Source organism: Jaculus jaculus, chromosome 2 (genome assembly GCF_020740685.1).
Source record: "Jaculus jaculus isolate mJacJac1 chromosome 2, mJacJac1.mat.Y.cur, whole genome shotgun sequence".
NCBI lineage: Eukaryota > Metazoa > Chordata > Mammalia > Rodentia > Dipodidae > Jaculus > Jaculus jaculus.
In genome coordinates, this window is record NC_059103.1 from 170,475,654 (window position 1) to 170,491,680 (window position 16,027).

The following is a 16,027-nucleotide window of genomic DNA, read 5'->3' on the forward strand; positions in this document are numbered from 1 at the left end:
TTAACAGTTTTTAAGTAACCTACATTATCAATAATTAATTGCAGTAGGGCATGTTGGCACACAGCTTTAATTCAAGCACCTGAGAGGCAGAGACAGGACTGCCTTGAGTTCAAGACCACATTGAGACTACAGAGTGAATTCCAGGTCATCCTGGGCTACAGTGAGACCTACCTCAAAAAACCAGTAACACTTATATTAATAATTGAACAAAGACTATGCATAGTAATTTTTATTTATTGAGAGAAACAATTCCTTAACCCACATATTCACACTTCAGGAACACAGGTCAGTGACGAAACTTCTATGGAATTCAATGCAAAGAAACTCTGTGGAGAGAAACACAATGGCTAAAGTTAATGACATACATTCTCCGTTAATAGTCGCCATCCTTAACATCAACTAAGGTCCATCTGTACTAGATGTTATGCTTTAATCAGTCATCTTTACCCAGGAGAAATCCCATTCAGGCTGCCTGGACGTCTACCTTTTCCTCAGCTGTCTAACCTTTCACACTGGCAATACCATGTAACTTACTTTCATTTCTTGCTTTCTTAATGTACATAACACAATCCATGGTATGAAAAACTACTTCCTAGTTCCCAACCATTTAAAGTTCTAATTTCCCACTACAAATAAAAATCCTATGCAATACTATATATGCCCCTACCCATTGGAATTCTGGGTAATGAGAAATAATAGGATGTTGTAGTAATCAAATCTTTTATTAGGAAAAAGTCATCTGGAATCTAAATTACCTTGAAAACTTTCAAAGTTATGTAAGTCTAGCACAACTGGCTTTTTCCCCACCCCAGACCTTGAAATACACACACACACAAATCTACATATATATGAATAAATGAAGTTGAAACACACGTTAAGAAGTCGTATGTCTGAAAGATTACAGTGTACACATCACAACAAGCTGATTTATAGAGGATAAGACGAGCTCAGAGTGACAAACTAAAGACTAAAGTACTAGTTGAACTTGAATTAAAAAAATACATGACAAGATTATAAAATATGGGGCTGGAGAGATGGCTTAGCAGTTAAGGCACATGCTTGCAAAGCCTAAGGACCAAGGTTCAGTTCTCCAGGTTCCCTGTAAGTCAGATGCACATGGTGGTGCATGGGTCTGGAGTTCATTTGCAGTGGCTAGAGGCCCTGGAGCACCCATTCTCTCTCTCCCCCTCTCTGCCTGTAATAAATAAATTAATCAATCTTAAAATAAAAAAGATAGCAACATATGAACGGTCTTAGCAGGGGACATATCTTTTCCAATCAACTCACAAGATGACCTTTCATCACATACTAGTTAGTACTTTTATAGACAAAGAACCTTAAAATAGTTCACAGAAAGAACATTTGTTCATTAGACATGAGGATCTGAGACATGACAAATCAAACCAGACTATGAAAGGCTGACAGGTCAGTAATGGACACTTATGGATCAAACCATAAAAGTTATCTAAATAAACTTGCACTTTAAAAGCTTAAAGAAAATTTCATAAAATGTCAACCCAACAATACTTTAAAATGATTCTGAACATAAAAGCAACCTCATGTTATAACAACACAGCAACACAATGTTCTCATAGACTACTCCCCAAATCCTTACAGAATCAGTGAATAAACAATACATGAACCACAGAAGCTTTGTGAAAAACCTAAAATCCCCAGTTAGGCTGCAGTAAACAAATGAACACCTAACCAAGAGAAAACCACATTGCAATGTGGTCAAGAACTATTCAGTTCCTGACTCCTCCCCTCTACATGGCCTGCAATGAGTGGAACTTGCTGGTAACATTCTAGCTAGTCTAGGGACTGCCTGAAGGTCTGGTTTCTTTCTTGTCTGACTTGCTCATGGAAACAGTGCTATAATTTGAATACCAAGTTGGAAACAGATGAAAGCAACGGTGGGCTCTGTGGCACACAAGAACTGTAAGGGACTGCATATAGACACCTGTGGGCCAGAGATTTTAAGAGAAACATACTAGAACTGCTAGGGCTCTACGAGTAAGCAGCAATGAAACTCTTAAAAGTTAAGGAAAATGTAAAAGTAGTAGTGTATACAAGAAAATTTAAACAAAAGCATGAGCCTGGGCCCAGGCAAACATGCATTTGCAGGGGGGAAAAAAAAAGGAATTCAGAGCTGCTATCTATCCTAGGCTTACTAGTGAAGAGGACTCCCTTCACAGAGCCAGTCTGCAAAAAGTGAGGGAGAAAGGTTTTTTCAAATATGCAAATTCCAATAAGTATTACAAGGCAAATATGCAGAGAAACATGGTCCATTTAAAAGATAAATTTCATTACCATGGGATATATTTTATAATCATGGAAAGTGTTAATAAAAATAAAAAAAATAAGTTAAAAAAAGATAAATTTCTACAAGTTAGCCATAAACAACACTGGCCTTTCACCACTTAAAAAGCAAAACAAACAAGTGTCGTGAATATGCTCAACTAAGCCGGGTGTGGTGGCACATGCCTTTAGTCCCAGCCCTCAGGAGGCAGAGGTAGGATCACCATGAATCTGAGACTACAGAGTGAATTCCAGGTCAGCCTAGCCTAGAGTGAAACCCTACCTGGAAAGCAACAAAACAAAACAAATACATATTCTCAATTAGCAGGGAGTAGTGGCATGTAATTTTAATCCCAGCACTTGGGAGGCAGAGGGTCACTGTGAGTTCGAGGCCAGCCTGAGACTACATAGTGAATTCTAGGTCAGCCTGGCCTACAGCGAGACCTCAAAAAACCAAAACAAAAAAAGTTCAACAAGCTCAACTAGTTAAGGAATATGTAAGGCAACTAAAATCAGGGCAACAATATACACAAAAAGCAAAATAACAGGGAGAAGTTATTTTAAAAAAAGATCTAAATAAATTCTGAGCTGAAAAACAAAATAAATTGGAAAAATATACTCAATAAGGAATTTCAAAACCATACTCAAAACTGCAGAGGACAGAATCCACAAACTTCAGGATAGTCTACAAAACGTGAAGAGGGAAAAAAAAAAAGAACAATGTGATTTAATATTTTACTTATTTATTTGCAAAGAGGAAGAAAGAATGCAAATGGGCATGTCAGGGTCTCTAGCCAGTGCAAAGGAACTACAGATCCATGTACCACTTTGTGCATCTGGCTTTATGTAGGTAATGGGAAAACTGAACCTGGGTCATTAGGTGCTGTAGACAAGCACCTTAACTGCTAAGCCATTTCTCTAGAGCCCCCACCAACAACCCTTTAAATTTTAATTTATTTACTTGCAAGGAGAGAGAGAGAGCAATGAATGTTACTTTCAACATAGCACCAAGTGGGCCCACATGTATGTTAGTGATTCTCAAGAGAAAGAAAGGGGCAGAGAACTTATCTGAAGAAGCAATGGCTGGCTAATGTAACAAATTTGAAGAAGTTAATCCATACATACAAGCCCAGCAAATTCCAAATTGCATTAGTCTAGAAACTCACACCAAGACATTATTAAGGGAAATGGAGACTCTTAAATGTGCATCATCATCTACAAGAGAGCCTTAGTGACACTATTAGTGGACTTCTCAGCAGAAACCTTTCAAAGTTAGGATGTAAGATGGTATGTTTAAAGTTCTGTGGGCCAGGTGTGGGGATTATGCCTGTAATGCCAGCACTAAGATGGCTAGGATAGGACTGCCATGACTGCACAGCCAGCCTAAACTATGTAGTGAGTTCCAAACCATCCTGAGCCACAAAGTGAGACCTGTCTCAAAAAAAATCAAGGTCTGACAAATGAAGGATAGAGAAAAACTAAGGAATAAAAATGCCACTAAGGACTGGAGAGATGGCTTAGCAGTTAAGCTATTGCCCTGCAAAGCCAAAGGACAGGTTTGATTTCTCAGGACCCACATTAGCCAGATGCACAAAGTGGCACATGCATCTGGAGTTCGTTTTCAGTGGCTTAGAGGCCCTGGTAGACCCATTCTCTCTCTTTCTCAAATTAAAAAAAATTAAAGCCATTAAAAAAATTGTCTTTCCTATTAGTAATTCATTTACATGTACACAATCAAATTTTAAAAAGAACAGAAAGGATAGGAGAATGTGAAAGAACAGAAAAAGATATTCACATAAAGGGAAGCAGGTGGCTGTCCTGGTATCAGACAAATGGGCTCAAGTTAAATAATGCTGCACAAGATAAAAAAAATTACATAATGTTGAAAGTACCAGTTCACCAAGGAAAACTAACAATTATAAATACCAGCATAGCAAATATATAAAGCAAATAACAAAACAGAGAAACAGTTCTACAATAATAATAGAGAACTTTAAATCTGCTTTTAACAATGGACAGAAATAATCAGACAAAACATAAATAAGGAAATAAGCGACTCTGACCAATGTAAGGAATAAATTAGAACTAAAGATATATAAAACATTCTACTCAGTACCAGAATATACTATTTACTCAAGTTAACATGAGATAGTCTCTAAAATGCTCCAGAAGTTAAGCTAACACAAGTCTTGACAAATATTAGACGACTGGGGCTGGAGAGATGGCTTAGCGGTTAAGCGCTTGCCTATGAAGCCTAAGGCCCCCGGTTTGAGGCTGAATTCCCCAGGTCCCACGTTAGCCAGATGCACAAGGGGGCGCACACGTCTGGAGTTCGTTTGCAGAGGCTGGAAGCCCTGGCACGCCCATTCTCTCTCTCTCTCCCTCTATCTGTCTTTCTCTCTGTGTCTGTCGCTCTCAAATAAAATAAATAAAATAAAAAAATATTAGAAGACTGGAAATCATAGTGTCTTCAGATTGAAATCATAAACCAAAATATGTTGAAATTAAACACACTAAACACCAATGGATCAACAATGAAATCAAAAGGAAAATGAAAGGGGGTTTCCACTGAAAAGATCACTCAGTGACTAAAGGCACTTGTTTGCAAAGCTTGACAGCCTGGGTTCGATTCCCTATAGCCAGATACACACACACAAAAAACTGAAATCCACAACCCAACTATATCAGCCTTTAGGAATTAAATAAAAATATTTTGGACTGGAGAAATGGCTTATCTGTTAAGGTGCTTGCCTGTAAAGCCTAAAGACCCAGGTTTGATGGTGGTGCATATGTCTGGAGTTCATTTGCAGTGGCTAGAGGCCCTGGAGCACCATTCTATTTTCTCTCTCAAATAGATAAATAAAAACAAATTAGAAATTAACAATAAAAAATCTTGGCTCTTTAAAAAGGTCAAGAATGATTGAAAAATCTTTACGAAAAATAAGAAAGCCCAAATTACAACTTTTACTGATACAGAAAGGTCTATATAATAGATTACTATGAACAGCTATTATTTAAAAATTAACCTAGATAAAAATTCCTAGAAAAACACTATTTTCAAGACTAAATCAAGAAGAAATAGACTGAACATTACACCTATATTATTAGGACTTAATCAGAAATCAAAAACCTCCTAGCTAAGTCTAGGTTTACTTATAATTGCTACAAAAAGAATAAAATACTTAGGAACAGATTTATACACAAAATTACAAAGTGTTATTTAAAAATTAAAGATACAAATAAAAGACACTACATGTTGATAGACTGCAATACTTAACACTAAGATATCCAAATATTCCCAAGTGATCTTAATGCAATCCCTCTAATAACCCAGCATCAGTTTTGTCAAAAAAAAAAACAAAACAAAACAAAAAAAACCTCAATGGATCACAATAGCCAAAACTATCTTGAGGACAACAACAAAAATGTAGGACTCACACTTACTGATTTCAAAACTTACTACAAAGCCAAAGTAATAAAAAGTATGATACTGATATGAAAACAGACCAATGAAATAGGATAGCCCCAAAATAAACCTTTCAATATGCTAATGATATATAGTTTTTCAAGAATGGTGCCAAGGCCATTCAACTGGAAAAGGACATCATCTTACATACAAAATGAAGTTTTATCTTTCCATTATACCATAGAGGAAGCTTGGGGGCATAGTATGTGCATACAGTAGGCCACAGAATTCACACATGAGGCCCTCAGTTTAATCCCCAGCACCAAAGAAATAGGAAGAAAAAAAAAAATCAAAGATGTGCTAAAAGTGCTAAAAGCATTAAACTTGAAAGAATATATTCAAGATCCTGGATTTGGCACACCTTTAAACCCAGCACTCAGGAGGTAGAGGTAAAATGATCGCCATGAGTTTGAGGCCACCCTGAGACTACATAGTGAATTCCAGGTCCATGTCAGCCTGAGCTAGAATGGGACCCTACCTCAAAAAAAAAAGGGGGGGGGGAACCACAGAATTGAACTTAATGGCCAAGCACATGAAATGCCAACACTGTAAATTACTAGGGAAGTGCAAGTCACAACCATGAGGTATCTCACCCCAAATGAGATAGCTACAAACAAAAAATAGTAATAATTGCCAGGCGTGGTGGCATACAGCTTTAATCCCAGCATTCAGGAGGCAGAGGTAGCAGGATCACCATGAGTTCAAGGCCACCCTAAGACTACATAATGAATTCCAGGTCAGCCTAAGCTACAGTGAGACCCTACCTCGAAAAACAAACAAAAAAAGGTAATAATCAAAATAATTTTAGGGTGTGGAGAAAATAAAACCCTTGAGCACTATGGGTGGGGGTGAAAAATGCAGCCATATTAAAAAAAATTAAACATAGCCGGGTGTGGTGGTGCACACCTTTTAATCCCAGCACTCAGGAGGCAGAGGTAGGAGGATAGCAATGAGTCTGAGACCACCCTGAGACAAGTGAATTCCAGGTCAGCCTGAACTAGAGTGAGACCCTACCTCGAAAAAAAAAAAAAAAATTAGAAATACTATCTGATTAACCAAACCCACAAGTGACAGCAATACAAATGTCCACTGACAAAATACAGTATAGACAAACAATGGGCTAGGCAGTGACACACAGCTGTAATCTCCCATCTACTCAAGAAACTGCAGCAGGGGGATTGTGAGTCCAAGGCCTCCATGACTTGGCCTTAAAAAGGAAATTCTCACAACATGCCACAACATGTTTAGACCTAAAAAAACATTATACTGCAAAATAAGCCAGTCACAAAAAGACAAATACTTAACACTCTACTTATACGAGTATCCAGAGTGGTTACATTCATAAAAAAATGAAACAGTGACTCTTAGGGTCTGCAAGGAGAGGAAAGGGGGTAGATCACAGCAGTGTGAATGCACAATACCTAATACTCTAAATTATACAATTAAAAATGGTTGTAATTTTTTTTCCTATTTTGTGCATTAAAATATTTCTTAGAAGTAACTTCAAATGACTGATTACCTTTATATTCCAAAATCATTTTGTACTCTGAAAGATACCAGCTCTCCTCATCTCCTCAAAATCTTTCATGGAATCATAATTCCTGTAGAAATCTGCATATGCTTTCTTTCTTTGTTCAGCCACACCAAACTAAAATAGAACACAGTCCATTATAGTGCTTATTTTGCAAGTTACTAGAAATACCTAAAGACAGAGTCTATCAACAGCTTATTTTGTTCACCCTTTAACTGAACCCCACGTTTCCTATGACAAGGGGAAGTAGTAGTAACACAGATATAAAGAAATAGTTTGGGCAGGAGAGATGGCTTAGCGGTTAAGCGCTTGCTTGTGAAGCCTAAGGACCCCGGTTCGAGGCTCGGTTCCCCAGGTCCCACGTTAGCCAGATGCACAAGGGGGCGCACGCGTCTGGAGTTCGTTTGCAGAGGCTGGAAGCCCTGGCGCGCCCATTCTCTCTTCTCCCTCTATCTGTCTTTCTCTCTGTGTCTGTCGCTCTCAAATAAATAAATTAAAAAAAAAAAAAAGAAATAGTTTCATGGGAACTCAAAGGAAGCCCTGCTTACATATAGACAGATTATACCAAGTAGATTTACCAGTTAGAAATGATAACAACTACTTAGGAATTTAGAAAGGTCTGAATTTTGATAGTAGTGGCAAAAAATAAGCTGTATATAGTTACTCATTCATCCATCCCTTCTGCCCACCACATGGCAGGCAGCAGAGATCTCGAAGACCAAGCCATGGGTTGACTTTTTTTTTGTTTTTCAAGGTAGAATCTCACTCTGGCCCAGGCTAACCTGTAATTTACTATGTAGTCTCAGGGTGCCTCAAACTCAGGGTGATCCTACCTCTGCCTCCCGAGTGCTCAGATTAAATGTGTGCACCACCACACCTGGCCCCTGTGTCTGTCTCTTTGACAGGGTTGCAAGTCATAGGCCCATTCCGTACTTGTGTTCAGTGTTTCCCCTCTTTGTGTTTCAAGTTCTTCCTAACTTTCAGGGCTCTAAATAAAGAACTACACAATATCCTCTTTCCCAAAATCATTCTTCTATCTATGTTCTACTTTTCAAAATCTTAGTATCAGGTTCTGTGGTGGTCTGAATAGAATAGATGACCCTCAATATATTCAGTTGTTTGTTTGTTTGTAGCTTGCATCTGTAGCCACCTGGCTGGAGGCAATGTCACTGGGTGATGTTAAGGTGTGATGGTTGATTTCAGATTTCAATCTAAAGGTATGCAAAGTGTGCCTAGCAGGAGTTCCTGAAGCATGGGTAGCTTTTGACCTTTAGGCTTGTACCTCTCTGTCTCTGTCTCTCTGTCTCTGTCTCTCTTTCTCTCTGTCTCTCTCTCTCTCTCTCTGTCTCTCTCTCTCTCTGTCTCTGTCTGTCTCTCTCTCTCTCTCTCTCTCTCTCTCTCTCTCTCTCTCTCTCTCTCTCTGCTTAACCTGAATCTGTCAGATACAGGTTCTAAGACAAAGGTTTAGTCCTACTGTCTCTAGAACCCAATGTTACACAACACTACACTAAATGTTAGATGGTATTTTTTCCTCAACAGTGTTGCATTAGTTTTAAGCATAGAGATAGGATCACATTAGAAAGAGACTTGATTTTAAAAACCTCACAGGGCTAGGTGTGGTGGCACTTGAGAGGCACAGGTAAGGGAGGTGGAGGCCATCCTGAGATGATATAGTGAATTCCAAGTCAGCCTGGGCTAAAGTGAGACCCAACCTTGTGGGAGGGGGGCCTCACAGCCTAGTATAAAAAATACAGATTTAAAAATCAAGCTGTGGTGGTGCACACCATTAATCCCAGCATTGTGAGACTGAGGTTGGAGGATGCCTGTGCGTTTGAGGCCAGCCTAGGGCTACAAAGTGAGTTCCAGGACAGCCTGAGCTAAAATGAGACCCCTGCCTTGAAAAAACACACAAAAAGAAAATACAGATTAAACCAAAAATTTTAAGAATTACAAAAGCTCTGAATTCTCTCATGGGTTATAACAAAATGATAACAAACATGTATTCTCATAAACTTTGTTAACGAGGAGCTTAAACTTGAAATCTTTGACTAAAGAGGGGAACACAATGTTAAACCCTACAGAAAACACATTAAAATGCAACCGCCAATTCTTCAAGGTATCTTAACAGAACCACACGGAACTACTGCCTTTCCCTTATCCCCGCTAATCTAATCTACCCTGTTAAGAGCAGGACATTTTGTTCTCCCAAAATTCATATAGTCCTAACTTCCAATACTTCAGGATATAACCAAGTTTGGAAATAAGGTCCTAACCAAGTATGATGGGTGTCTTAAGAAGAAGAAATAAAGCCACCGTAGTCTTCAGAACTGTGAGAAAAGAAGTATCTGTTGTTTAGGCCACTCAGTCTGTGGGTCTCCATTACTGGTGGCCTAGCAAACTAACAGATGGAGGGCAAACGACATAGGAACTATGAGGCAGTTTCTGCCACAGTAAAGGGCAGAGAAGGTAAAATAAGGGAACACCCTACAGAGGAGGTTTAATACTGATCTAGCTATAAAATAAGCTTTCACTGAGTAGTTTGTGACCTGAAGTACAAAGTAAAAAACATCATACCTTATAGGCACATGCAACTCCCACGGCGACAATGAATGCTCCAACGATATGAAACCGCAGACGCTTGGCCAGAAGACCTCGCATCTGAGGTTTTGCCAAAGCACCGGAAGCCATGGTGGTAAATGTCCTTCACAAGTAAAACAAGAAAGGAAACCCTTAGAACCGAGTAAGAGAGCCTAACAACTCATGCATAATGAGTTTTAACACAGCACAATACAACTCCCACAAGGCCTAAGGTGTTTGTTGGCTTAGCCGGCTTCGTCTCCCCCGTCCTTCTCCTCTTAAGCTGAACCTATGCCAAGTAAACGCGGTGACTGGACACACCAGGAACCGTGCACAAAAACTGGAATGAGAGCCGCAAGCAGGTCTCGTGGAAGCACAGTGCGGATGCATTTACAGCACTGACCTAGGCGACCGCCTCGACTGCGGCAGGCCCTGGTGGCCGCGTTCACAACACAGGCGAGACCCCCAGCAGGTGCCTGCAGGGCTCCAGCCCCGGAACCAAGCCGGGGGTCTCCCCGCGCAGGCCAATGGCAAGCAGGGCCGGGGCTGGGGGCCGCGCCCCGAGCAGACCGCTACGGGATGCCCACCTCGGCAAGGGCGGCGGGAGGCGACCTCCCACCAAGCCACGCGAGCACCTGCGGGGCAAACGACCTAAGCAAGGTCACGTTGACCAGAGCGAGGACGCAACCGGAAGTGGACTCAGCGCGGCGCCTCCAAGCCCCCACCCCACCCCTCGTCCTCCCGACCTCCACCCGGCCGCCTCAGCCCTCCCCAGGCCGCGGCGGGGCGTACAGAAGACGACGCGGAAGTGAAGGTCCAGGCTGCAACGCGGACTCCCAGCCCAAGTCCTAGGCAGACAAAGAGCGTAAGGTGTCGGAGGAGAAAAACCAAAGGGAGAAAAATGTGACGACACGATCCCAGCTCACCTCAACACCAACGTCCTTCCCGGAGGATGCAGAGAGCGATGAAGGTCTGGCTGCGCGCAGGCGCAGAGTGCGTGGGAGGACCTCGGCGACGACGGTAGCCTAAAGAGTTCAAAATAGAATTGTGGCGTACTTCCAGCCAACCTCAAAGTGCACTGGCGCTGTCCTCTTGTCCCTGTGTGAGCTTGAGAAAAATGACTTGAGCTCCTCAGGCAGGTTTTTGTCTTTTAGTAAATTATAAATATTAAATGTTTACTCATTATTGTGAGTTTCTTAAGGAAGTTAAAGACATTTAATATGTGGGAAAAGATTAATATACTCTACAAATCAACCTGTACCAAAGGATTACCCAAGCCATGTGCACAAGCCAACATTTACATCGTAACTGCCTTGACATGAATCACTGCTGTTTGGCAAAAGACTGAAAAAGCAACCTTTACACCTCAACACAGGCGAGAGATATAAACAAATTAATACCAAACCCAGGCGGTGGGAGCAACCAGAGACATGATCCAGTTACCACAGAAGCAATTATCTGCCTGACAGAGCTGAACAAATTCCAGTGGATACTTGTGTTGGGTTCTTAATAAAAAGACAACGTTTTGAAGGAGGGCTGAAGGAGCTAAGGTAACGCCATCTTGTCCTAATTAGGCCCTGACTTCATTGGTTGCCTACTCAGCGCTTTTCAACCACTAACCCACCCGCCAACACCCCCACCCCCAGCCACGTCCCCATTGGCAGCACATTCAGGTCTTTCCATGACCCTGGCCCACATGCATAAACCCCAAATAACTCCAAGATGGATAACCAAAATAACTGCAGGTGCATAATCAAAAGAAGGGCTGTTCCAAGGTTCCCCTAACCTGCACCTGGCACTGATGTCATTATGATTTTTATGCGTTTTGCCTTTATAAACGCTGTACCCCTGAGCTTCCTGGACGAGAGTTCTTTCTGGTATTAGCCTCCTCTCAGTCGTTGGCTTAATAAAAAAGACTCAATTGGCTTAAGAAGTGTGCTGGTCTGTAATTCTCTCACGTGGCTTGTAACAGGGCTACAAGGAAGTTTGTGGAAAGCCATGTAGAAGAGGAAAACTGTTATGCCTTGTGGTGGCTAGCTTAAGTGCTGTTTTGTTTTTCATCTTATTTTTTACACATTTAAAAATATTTATTTATTTATTATTTGAGAGAGAGAGAATGGGCACACCAGGGGCCCCAGCTGCTGCAAATGAACTCCAGATGCATGCACCACCTTGTACATCTGGTTTACATGGGTCCTGGGTAGTATAACCTGGGTCCTCTGGCTTTGTAGGCAAGCGCCTTAACTGCTGAGCCATTTCTCCAACTCCCTTATTGGTTTTTTTTCTTACCCATTGAGTTTAACTAGGATTGTTTGCATTAGCATAGGTGGAGGGTTTATTGACTGAACTAAGTGGTTACATCATGTAAGAACATGACCACCCCTCCCTAGCAACCATTACTTTCTTTGGGAGATAGAAGCTCAGGAGCCTCTCCCCATCCATTACAGGATGTCGACAGGCTCCATCGTGTGCAAGAAATCACAACTTAGTTTTCATGAAAATAATCTGGATTTAAAAGGTGTTATGAAAGCCAACAGTGTAAGCAAAGTACTGTGAAAGATAGACTGAGACACAGGACAAAAAAAGATGCATGACATCTACATTATGCACCTACTGTGTGCAGGGCTGTGGGTACTTACTATACAGGTCTTGAGGGGTCATGTGCATGTTGTTACATCCTCATCTTGTTAACAATCTGGAGACTGAAACGTTTCTCCAAGAAGTACTAATTGAGAAGAGGGTGTGGACCTCAATATTTCTTTCAGATCTCTTATCAAAGGTCTACGCTGCTGAAAATGTTCATGGGGGATTCCTCACTGTACACCTTCACCCACATCTCCACCTTTAATGGAGGAAATGAGAGGTAAACCTCAGTGTTCACTGGGATTTCTTACTGTTGAAGTTATCAAGAAATTCCTCAGAAAGGACAGTGGAGAGGAAGGAAAGGAGAGAAAATTCCCAGTCTCTTGCAGTCAGGTTCACATTGCTGGCAAACACCTGACCAAAGCAGCTTGTGCAGGGGGGGCGGGTATTTTGGCTTACAAACTCGAGGGTAAGCTCCATGACAACAGGGGAAAATGATGGCATGAGCAGAGGGTGGACATCACCTCCTCGCCAACATTGGTGGACAACAGTAACAGAAGAGTGTGCCCAACACTGGCAAGGGTAAACTGGCTATAACACCCATAAGCCCAGCCCCAACAATATACTTCCTCCAGGAGGTATTAATTCCCAAATCTTCATCAGCTGGGAAACTAGCTTCAGAACACATAAGTTTATGGGGGACCCCTGAATTAAACCACCACATTCCATCCCTGGGCCCCATAAGCTGATAAGCATCCATGATGTAAAATGCAATGTGTTCGGTCCATCATTAAAAGGCTCCATAGTTTTTACCAATACTAATGATATTCAAACACTCACATAGTCCAAGATATTTTAACTGAGCCATAATACCAAAAACAAAATCATAATGGCACAGAATAAACACTGCAAAAGATGGCATTGGGCATAGCAAAGAAATATTCAACCAATACAAGATTTAAACAGGGAAAATATTAAACTCTGTAGCTCCAAGCCCAACAACTCTAGTCAGTGACAAATCCAGTAATTCTAACTAGCACCAAATCTCTGGAGTTCCAATTCCACCCCTCCAGCTAGGCTACTCACAGTCCTGGAAAACTTCATCCAGGGCCAGCAGCTTTACTTAGCAGCCATCTCATGGTCCCGGCATCTCCACTGGGTCTCCACTGCAACCTACGGTTCATCCTCACAGCTCCATCCGGTCTCCATGCAGGCATCCAGCAAACCTGCTTTACACTGTCCATGGCCATTTCCAAAACACAAGACCGTGTTGTAAACTCAATTACCCTCTCTTTCCTGCATTTCTTATACTCCATAATACCAGGTGGAGTGCCAATTTGTTAATCCAGAGAAGGGGAGGTAATAAAGCAGACTTTGAAGAATAGGACACTCCTTGAGCACTCAGGCCCCTTCTAAAGAGTCGACATTCTTCCTGTTGCCCCAGTGAAGGTCAGCTGGCCCAGTCTCAATGGTTGTAATCTCTCATGTAATTGTAGCAGAACAGGCAGCAGTTTTGCCCAAAGATTTCATTTCTGTGCCATATCCCCCTCTTCACACCAGTCCATTTCTATGCAATGCAACCCTGCACAAATTCTCCCAACACATGCATCACAGCACGCCTCTCACACAGACTGCTAGCCCATCCAAGCAAAGCTCTTTCTTACCCCCACAAGCCAAACCTCACTGTCCATAGGTCTTACTGCATTCAGGTCTTTCAACTCTGATCAGAATGGTCCATCAAGCTGTACTTACAGCACTGCAAGGCATTTCTTAGGCCAAGGTTTCAAATCCTTCCACATTCCTCTTAAAAATCAGTTTCAGCCAGGCGTGGTGGCGCACGCCTTTAATCCCAGCACTCGGGAGGCAGAGGTAGGAGGATTGCCATGAGTTTGAGGCCACCCTGAAAATACAGAGTGAATTCCAGGTCAGCCTGGGCTACAGTGAGACCCTACCTCTAAAAACAAAAAAACAAAAAACAAAAAACAAAAAAAAAAAAAAAAAAAAAGGAAAGAAAAAAGAAAAAAAATAAGTTCCAGGAGAGGTGGCGGAAAGAATGTAAGAGTCAAAGGAAGGGTAGGACTCCTTACAACATGCTCCCTCCAGACATAAAATGGCTTGGATATCCATGACCTTATAGTGCCTGACACTACCTACACAAGACCATCAAAGGAGGAGGAAAAGATTATGACATCAAAATAAAAGAGAGACTGATTGAGAAAAAAAAAATCAGTTCCAGGGCTGGAGAGATGGCTTAGCAGTTAAGCACTTGCCTATGAAGCCTAAGGACCCCGGTCAAGGCTAGATTCCCCAGGACCCATGTTACCTATATGCACAAGGGAGCGCATAGGTCTGGAGTTCATTTCCAGTGGCAGGAGGCCCTGGCACGCCCATTCTTTCTCTCTCTCTTTCTCTCTCTCTCTCCCTCTCCCTCTTACTCTTTCTCTGTGTCACTCTCAAATAAATAAATAAATAAAAATTTTTTAAAAATCACTTCAGTCAGGTGTCTAGCAACAATCCCACTCCTCAGTACCAACTTTACTATTGCAATCAGGTTCACATTACTGCCAGAAAACACAGGATCAAGAGCAGCTTGTTGGAAGAAAGGGTTTATTTTGGCTTACAGGCTCAAGGGGGAAGTTCCATGATGGCAGGGGAAAATGATGACGTGGAGCAGAGGGTGGGCATCACCTCCTTGCCAACATCAGATGGACAATAGCAACAGGAGAGCGTGCCAAACACTGGCAAGGGGAAACTGGCTATAATACCGATAAGCCCGCCCCCAACAATACACTGCCTCCAGGAAGTGTAAATTCTCAAATCTCCATCAGCTGGGGATCTAGTGTTCAGAACACCTAAGCTTATGGGGGACACCTGAATCAAACAACCACACAGTCCAACAGAGAAGCCTGGAACAGTAAAGATATATGAGAGACACTGTTTTTGGAAGAATGTGGCAAAGACAAGACATTCAAGACACAGAGCCTGCACTGGATGGAGCAAAGCGTTCAGGAACCTTGGTTGGGTAGGGTAGGGCAGGGAAGCACAGACCCAATCACATTAGATTTACTCTGGTGAGTGCCTGAGGGTCACCCATGGTTTGAGAGTTTGAAAGATGCTCTCTGTAATTCTGTTCAAGAACCCAACAGACCTGGATTGGAGTCCCGGCCAGCCTAACACTTTTCTAGTTAGCAATTTTCTTAATCTTTTTTAAAAATATTTTATTTATTTACTTATTTCAGAGAGCAAGAGAGAGAAAGAGAGAATGGACATGCCAGGGCTTCCAGCCACTGCAAATGAACTCCATATGCATGTGCCACTTTGTGCACCTGGCTTTACATTACTGGGGATTCGAACCTGAGTCCTTTGGCTTTGCTGGCAAGTACCTTAATCGCTAAGCCATCTATCCAGCCCCCTTAATCTTTTTTTGTTTGTTTGTTTTTGAGATAGAGTCTCACTCTAGCTCAGGCTGACTTGGAATTCACTATATAGTCTTAGGGTGGCCTCGAACTCAAGGTGATCCCACTACCTCTGCCTCCCCAGTGCTGGGGTTAAAGGCTTGCAACACCATGCCC

The 16,027-nt window shown here is 41.8% G+C and overlaps 1 protein-coding gene across 3 annotated transcripts; it reads right to left on the bottom strand.

The window, feature by feature from the left end:
* Positions 1 to 214: 214 nt before the first annotated feature.
* Positions 215 to 10,955, bottom strand: LOC101606697 (cytochrome c oxidase subunit 6C). Of its 3 annotated transcripts, none has more exons than XM_004662974.2 (4): positions 10,799 to 10,955; positions 9,870 to 9,996; positions 7,284 to 7,412; positions 215 to 326 (listed from the first exon to the last, which is right to left on the bottom strand). In XM_004662974.2, the coding sequence occupies exons 2-3, from the start codon at positions 9,981 to 9,983 to the stop codon at positions 7,299 to 7,301; spliced, it is 228 nt and encodes a 75-aa protein (XP_004663031.1). In that variant the 5' UTR covers positions 9,984 to 9,996; positions 10,799 to 10,955; the 3' UTR covers positions 215 to 326; positions 7,284 to 7,298. The 3 variants fall into 3 exon arrangements, with proteins under 3 accessions (XP_004663031.1, XP_045000036.1, XP_045000037.1); XM_045144101.1 differs by having other exon boundaries at positions 10,665 to 10,802; XM_045144102.1 differs by lacking the exon at positions 10,799 to 10,955 and adding an exon at positions 10,460 to 10,577.
* Between the last annotated feature and the right edge of the window lie 5,072 nt (positions 10,956 to 16,027).

Bases quoted from the DNA above. Each gene is read 5' to 3' on its own strand.
- LOC101606697 (XM_004662974.2), bottom strand. From the start codon at position 9,983: ATGGCTTCCGGTGCTTTGGCAAAACCTCAGATGCGAGGTCTTCTGGCC. The intron at 7,413-9,869 runs GTATGATGTTTT...GTTCTATTTTAG, and splicing joins GAGTTGCATGTGCCTATAAG to TTTGGTGTGGCTGAACAAAG.